Source organism: Gymnoscopelus braueri (assembly GCF_963280865.1).
Source record: "Gymnoscopelus braueri genome assembly, chromosome: 4".
Taxonomy (NCBI): Eukaryota; Metazoa; Chordata; class Actinopteri; order Myctophiformes; family Myctophidae; genus Gymnoscopelus; species Gymnoscopelus braueri.
Window position 1 is genome coordinate 46509337 of NC_137605.1, and position 7762 is coordinate 46517098.

At 43.6% G+C, this 7762-nt stretch overlaps 1 protein-coding gene across 2 annotated transcripts; it reads right to left on the minus strand.

Annotated features, from left to right (window-relative positions):
* Nucleotides 1-467: 467 nt before the first annotated feature.
* Nucleotides 468-6326, minus strand: tent5aa (terminal nucleotidyltransferase 5Aa). 2 transcript variants are annotated; one of them, XR_013933118.1, is made up of 3 exons: nucleotides 5050-6326; nucleotides 1691-4264; nucleotides 468-1602 (listed from the first exon to the last, which is right to left on the minus strand). XR_013933118.1 is itself a non-coding variant. In XM_080427684.1 (2 exons), exons 1-2 carry the CDS (start codon nucleotides 5503-5505, stop codon nucleotides 3485-3487), a joined length of 1236 nt encoding a protein of 411 aa, XP_080283810.1. In that variant the 5' UTR covers nucleotides 5506-6326; the 3' UTR covers nucleotides 468-3484. The 2 variants fall into 2 exon arrangements, 1 of the variants encoding a protein (XP_080283810.1); XM_080427684.1 differs by having other exon boundaries at nucleotides 468-4264.
* Nucleotides 6327-7762: the final 1436 nt, after the last annotated feature.

Below are 7762 nucleotides of genomic sequence, written 5' to 3' on the forward strand. Positions count from 1 at the left end.
TGGTGTATGGTTGTATATGGGTAGGGGTGGGGGGGTTGGGGTCGGTTGCTCACACAGAGAATTTGATGAGCAGGCAAACATATTCACTTCACAAAAGAGTCAAAGTCTCTTTTTTGGGTGCCTGCAAATCCCTTCACATTCACCAACAGCTCTTTCTGGCAGCAGTGTGCTGGTTCTGGATGCGTTTCTGGCCGGGCCCGGTTGGATCTGGCAGTCCCCGATAGGATTTGCCTCACTGAGCAAAACCCGCTTGAAAGCGCCTGAATGGCTAGCGTCAGTGAAAAATTAAGTCTGAAGTGACTAGACCTGATGGGCACATCAATTGTGGGCTATAACTAAGGCAACAAATGGGTAATGTCTTATATTAGACAGACGTTTTATACCTGTGAGGAGATTCGAGTAAATATTGTGTAAGCATAATGGAGTGCACTGGTTAATGTAGTTTAAAACAGCTCAAATCATTGGTGTTTGGTTTTCAGATTATTTTTTATTGATGAAAACAGCCTTTGCCTTTCGACCCATTGGACACATAATATAAGATCTGCAAAAACAAAACAAAAAAGCTATTGAAAACGTATCCTTTGCAACCTGATCACAGATTCAAAAGCACTGCAATATCTGCAGTGTTTAATACATTTATAAAAATAACAATCATAAAAAATATACATACGAGACATTTTCATTTTTTTTCAATGTTCGATTGTAAAGGACTAAACAACTGCATGAACAGAAATGGACATTTGAGACAATGCATACAAGACAATGCAGTAACCCACATTCTCTGCTAACTGACAGGCAGACTAGAGATCTAGATGAGCTGTTAAGACTTCACCAAGTTTAAATGACATTACATTGCCTGCAAAATCCACAGGACAGCATCAAAATGGACAGTCAGTTGGAAAAAGAAAACAGAATAGCAAATCAACAGAGCGGAGTATAATCAGAGGCAAAGATAAAGAGAAGACATACTTTTTCAAAGAGAGAATACTCCTTGGCAATGCAGAATTTAATTGAATGGAATTCTGGGCCTATATGCCTGACCTCTCCTTTCACATACAGTATCCATCTCTGCATTACTTTTCCCTTTTACTGCAGTATCTTGACGAGAGGTTGCGGTATAATTAGCAAAGTAATTAAAAGGGGTGGGAAAAGTGAAGTATGTCATCTCTCTCTTTCTCTCTCTCCCACTCTCTCTCTATATATGTATATACAGTACGTTACTTTTAAAAGGTCTGGAAGTGAGGAAAAACGCGATCCCCACAAGCCCCGCAAATCTCTTTGCAACTTACATCTCCTAAAGCTGGTGTCAATAATACATACAATTCATTTCTATTTCCCCAACATTCAGAGAGAAACTGCTTAAACCAGATGCTTAAAACTGGGGAGTGTTCCGGTTTCCCTAAAACGGGAGGACCTGCAACGTTGACCGTTGTGATGTAATGTATCCTAATACAGAATGTTTGTACAGTAAAGCATACTGGCCCTGGGGGTAGAACCCCGTCACCAGCTGCACCCATCTCTCCAGGCCCACTCACTCTCTTCTGGCTTTCAACCTCCTCACTTGCACCCGTTGACGTTTTATTTCTCTCTTCCCCACCCTCCCTTTTCTCACACTCTAACACACACACACACACACACACACACACACACACACACACACACACACACACACACACACACACACACACACACACACACACACACACACACACACACACACACACACACACACACACACGCGCGCATGCACACGCAAACACACACACACACTCTCTCTCTCCCTCTCTTTCTTTTTTGCTTACTTTCACACTGTTGCTCAGTGTCTTCCTTAACATCGGTACAACACTTCATTCCTCATCAACAAATGGGCTCATTAAACATCGGCGATAACAGCAGGTCAAATGGCACAACGTTTTGGGAGGGCTCAAGCTGACCCCGTCTACACAGCCCAGCGAAGTTCAACCTCTTCAGCAGCAGCTGCGGAATTCCCTGCTAGGGTGCTACAGCAAATAACGTCCCATCATCTGAGGTGTCTCGGCAAATATCACTCTGCGAGGGAGCACGGGAACACACACCAGCTCTCTGTCTCTGTCTCTGTCTCTCTGAATGCAGTCTTTCCCCTCTCTCTGTCTATCCTCTGTCTGTCGTGAGCTTAATGAACAAAGATGAAGAGCAAAAGAGAAGCACCACTACTATACAAATTATACAGGAAACTGTGTGTGAGTGAAACTCCATGATTTAGCCTCTCGTCATCCCTGAAATATGACACGCTACATCCACTGCCTTCTTGATAGGACTGAAAAAAAAACAATCTGACTGGTAACATGGCAAAAGCACAGGCTAATCACAATTTGCAGGTTGTGTAAGTGTAATAATGAGTTTGGGCTCCCAAAATATCTGCAAAGTAAACCCAAATCTTGCAACAACCTGTCAATTGGATATTTTACAAAGGTGCGACAAGCCCCCTGCTCCCTCTCTAATCAATACAATAACTGCAAGATATTCGTTTTCACCCAAGTACATCAACACTGACTGTGCATGAATCATGATTTCACGTATACATTCACAAGCCTCTGGGGTGCTATTGTCTTGTGTGCCTGGCTATACACAGAGTGGGGTGAATTCACAAAAATGATAATGGCCTTCTCATTCTTTTTCTCTGCCTATACAGAGAGGCATTAGGCACTTAAAACACATGTTCACGTATACAAATAAAGTTAGTGTTTTCCCCGTCAAAAAGGGTGTTACTTCTAGAAACAATCAAAAATCTTTGGTCTGTAAACAACCACAATAATATCCAAATACTAGTTAGGATGCCAATGTGCCATCCAAACTGGTAATGAACTCTCTCCTCAGCTCCTCTGACGTCAAGCAGAGTCTATATATGCTATTCATTTGTGACCCCTGCGCAATTGTTACTCCGATCTGGAGTGTCTGAGGATGCTAGCGATACACCCCTGAGAAAGCTGGGGTGCTTCTTCCTCTCTTAGAGCAGTAGCAGCTGTCAATTGCTGGGCACTGATGCAGCCATTTATTTGGTCTGCCATTGAAACATGCTGGCTAATCAGTTCTTGACAGAATCGATCAGTCTAGGAAAGTGTCGGTGAAAGTTCTGCTGCTTGCTTTCATGGCCATCACCGTTTTGCATCAAGCCATGTTCCACATTGCACCAATAGCCTTTGCCAAACTTGGCTTGGGCATTCAGGTAACGTTGGCCCGAGAGAGAAAATGAGGTCTTCACAGTAACTCTTCTGTTCTGATGATTTAAAACACTGACCTTAAATGAACTAAGAGCCAACTATACCTTTATACCCTTCATACTCAACGTATGAACGAAAATACAAGCTTTGATGCAAAACATTAAGATGGGGATTCCGTATACTTTCAGCTGCAAAACTGGACAAATTGGAGTGAGCGACTGAGCAACTCAACTCCTGTTTAAACAAACCCAACTCTCTCCCCTCCTACTTCTCTCAGCACTGGCTCAGTTACAGGGCAGCCAGGTGGAGTAAGCAGGCTGCTGACAAGCAAACACTGGCTGTACCTGTGCTATGTAGTAGTTGCTGAAGTTACCGTCTGCTACATAAGGGGCTGGTTGGTAGTAACAAGTGACGTTGGCCACGTTGGGGATGACGTTCTGCTCTGCAAGCACACGCACCGCCAGCATGGCTATCAGGCTCAGGGTCTGCCGCCTCTCGTGTCCCATCAGGCACACCGTGCTCTCATTGACCACCCCGTAGAGGGTCATCAGGTAGTCATACTTGCGGTCCTCCAGGCCCACAAAGTGGTTCTGAAGGTAGGCCTCCAGCTTGCGCTGCTGCTCGCAAATGTCAGAGAAGTCGATGAAGAAACGCGAGCACATGTAGCGCTGCAGTATCTTCATCTCGGGTTCCGAGTCCGCACGGAAGCCCCTCACGAGCAGGTGGCAGTACTTTAGCAGACCACCGCCACGGATCTCCTCCGGGTTCCGAGTGCAGATGACCTTGTGGCGCAAGTGGTCCAGGGCTTCGCCGAAGTCCCCGTACACGCTCTCGCCCATGATGGTCGGGTGAAAGGTCTCGGCCATGGGGTTCTCCGAGCACTCGTAGAACAACAGCAGGGAGTCCAGCTTGATCTGGAAGGAGTCCACGCTGAATTCGAACTGCCGCCGGAGAGAGTCCACGAACTTCAGCTCCACGTTTTTACCCCGGTTGTTGGAGAGCGAGATGAGGCTCCAGCGGTCAGAGTCGTTGCACACCTTCACCATCTTCTGCACATATGCCTCCTGTGTGTGTGTGTGTGTGTGTGTGTGTGTGTGTGTGTGTTTGTTTGTGTGTGTGTGTGTGTGTGTGTGTGTGTGTGTGTGTGTGTGTGTGTGTGTGTGTGTGTGTGCGAGAGAAAGAAAGAGAGAAAATGAGTGACAGACAAGAGGAGAAAAACAGAGACATTTTGAACATTTAGCTTATTTTATCATAAAATAGCTTATCTTAGTGCTAATTTTGCATCTCTAGTACAGTAGGTTTTCATAGCCTAAATACTGTGATTTGTCTCAATATACAAGATTAGTTAGTTAGTTTTTCAATGAGCAATGATGGATATTGACCCCAGTAAAGGACATGCAGTGCAGTATAGGCTATACTTGCCCTAGAATATGGGATCTAGGTGGCTGAGAACTGGATCCCTTGTAAATTGGTTTAACTCAATCCTCTTAACCACAGAAAATCAACATTTTACTATCACTTAACTAATCCAATTGCGTTTCAAGCCGTGCGTATTGCGTAAAAATGGCCTAGTCTAAATACGAATTAAAAAATGTATTAACCACTTAAACCCCAGCATCGGTATTGTTGGGAAAGCTTTCACTGAAAATAGCAGATCGACAAGCTCACAACAGGATGCCCTGCATAGCTTTGTGATCTTGTCGATCAGCTATTTTCAGCGAAAGCTTTCCCCACATTAACAGAAAACAGAAAAGACGCTACTAGTATTGAGCCCTGAGGGACTCCGGTTACCCATATGGGGGTTTAAGTGGTTAAATGGAAAATATTGTAAACTTTTGGATGATTGTACCTTTAACGTTAACGGCGTTATTCTCTCTTTATTCACACAGTCCGGTAAGAAATCCAGCAGACAGTCCAACACGATGTCCTTTACGGTCTGAAAGTCACTTTCTCCCTTCATGTCCGCGCAGAATATGAGGTCCAGGTCCTTGTAGCCCATGCCGCTGTCCCCGTGCAGGACGTGGCTGGCCGCGGAGCCGTTCAGCCGCACGTCCCTCACGTGGATCTTCTTCTCCTCCATGCGACTGCGGACCACCTTGACGATCTGCCGGGGCTTCATCTGCAGCGTGGGGAAGTTCCCCCGGCCGTGGATGGGGATGGTCTCCGTCAGGATGGCGTCCAGGCGCTGCACCTGCTCCCAGTTAAGGACGCTTAGGACATTATTATTATTATTATTACTGGCTTCGGCGTCGGACGCGGAAGACGAGCCGCTGCTGATCGTGGAACTACTGTCGTCCTCTGACATGGTGGGGAATTATTAACGGTAAAAACTGCGAAGAGATTCGACGATCAAGTCTCTCGACTAAGAGAGTAAAAATGCAAATGTCGCGACTTCAATCAAAGCACAAAATTGACAAAAGTTGTGCGGTGTTAATTTCATCCGCGAGTGTAAACTGATTGAAGAAAAAAAGAAAAACTGACTGAAGAAACTGATTGAATGAAGAAAAAAAAAAGAAATTTTAAATAAAGATAAAAGTAACGGTTAAGGCAACTGGTGAATGCTGCGATGCGCCGTGCGTAATGCGTGGGTCCAGCGGTATAGTGGATCCGATCTGAGTGACCGTTAGATCTGATCTGAGGTGACCGTTTGGAGGAGTCGCTGTGAAGCCAAAAACGTGCCTTCTTTACTTTCTCTTCTCGTTTCTTCTGCCTTGTGCTTTTTAAAACGCGTGAAGCATTTCCTCTGGTGGCACTAGTAGTACTGCTAATGTGTCTGAGCGCCTCTCTGAAGATGGTTGATGTTCCATAGCAGGGCTTGCCTCTCCGCCTGTGACTCCATCATCGCCCAAAGGCACGCCTATGACTTGATGAATTTGCATGAATACTGCTGCTGCTCAAAGAGCCCTGGAGTCGCACTTCTTGGCACCTTCTCCTCTCTCTCTCACCATGAGCACACTCTCTAAGGAATCCTGTGGATTTTAACGCACGACTTCTACATTTTTCTTTAGCAAAGAAGTAAAATCCAGTTAATAAACTTGTTACGTGGTCAGGAAATCCAAGTTGTTTTGCCACTATAGTCTCTGTTTATTTAAATACTTTGATCAGATCCTCTGAATTAACCGTTACCTGGCCACTAGTCCACTGGACATACTCCGTTCTTCTGCAAGAGGCAGGTCTTTAGGATAGAACTGTCAACCGTTATTCACCACGCCTCCCTCTCTTATCCTGTCAATGAGGGTAAGTAGGGAGACAGTACTAGCCACCAGAGGTGGAAAGTAACTAAGTACGTTTACTCAAGTGCTGTACTTATAAGTACAATTTTGAGGTATTTTTTTTACTTTATTTTCAGTAGGCTACTTTTAACTTACTCCACTACACCTCAGAGGCAAATATTGTACTTTTTACTCCACTACAATTATTTGAAAACTTTAATTACTATTACAAAACATACATTAACACCTTCAGCCCTATTCAAACTTTGGCTATTTGAAAATAGCCGATCTACAAGCTTGTAGATCTGCTATTTTCAAAAGATTTATATACATTTTAACATATGATAACTTGTGAAAGGGGACATTTTGCATAATGAGTACTTTTACTTTTGGTACTGTAAGTACATTTTGATGCAAATACTTTTGTACTTTCACTCAAGTCATTTTGAATTCCGGACTTTTACTTGTAACAGAGTATTTCTACATTACAGTATTGTACTTTTACTTAGGTACAAAATGTGAATACTTTTCCCACCACTGGTACTAGCCACTGCAGATTTCAGCAATGTAAACCATTAGCTTTCTTTACTGTCTCCACTGTGTGGGCTATTTATACTAACATATTTAATATTAGGCTAATTTAATATTAAGCTTTCAATTAGTCTACCTTTAAATCTTGCATTTGATTTGTATTGCCCCATAGGAGTATGGAGTTAGATGAAAAACGTATTAAAACCTATTCTTCCCAGAGTAACACATTCCCAAAGCATTTTTTGGGGGTCTTCTTTCAATTGCTTAGGTGTCAACAGCAACTGATATAAATGCTGGCCAAAACTAAATGAGATGACGTTACCATGTCGCCCCCTGTGGGATGGCTGGAAAGTGTGTGGATTCTGGAAGGATTATGTTGCACTAGTGTTAGAAGGACTATCATCTAGAAGATTCTAGCAGATGTCACACTGATGCCTCAAATCTGTAAGCAGTTTTGTCATATCCCATAAGGATTTGGGCAGGAAATATTAGTGTTGTAAAAACACAGAGAGCAATCTTCCCTGTAATCTCATAAGCTTGTTACCCCCAGACAGACCCAATAATCATTAACCTCTAAGGTTTTCTACTTTCTGAACTTCTCACCCAGCCTACATTCAGCTACCACTTAACCACCACATGGACCCCCAGAGTCTTCTTGGAATTACATAATAGGACCTAGGTGTAAGCTCAACGCCTCACTTAGTGAGCTTGTAGATTGGCTATTTTATGTCCATTTCCCTTAAAGGAGTAGTTCACCCAAAAAATTACTTATTTTCTATCAATTGCACACCCCATGAAGCCTTGAATTCATGGATATTT

What these genes read in the sequence shown, in the direction of transcription:
- tent5aa (XM_080427684.1), bottom strand. Translation starts at nt 5,505, where the DNA reads ATGTCAGAGGACGACAGTAGTTCCACGATCAGCAGCGGCTCGTCTTCC. An exon ending in TAACGCCGTTAACGTTAAAG is followed by an intron (nt 4,265 to 5,049) that starts GTACAATCATCC and finishes ACACACACACAG; the next exon opens with GAGGCATATGTGCAGAAGAT.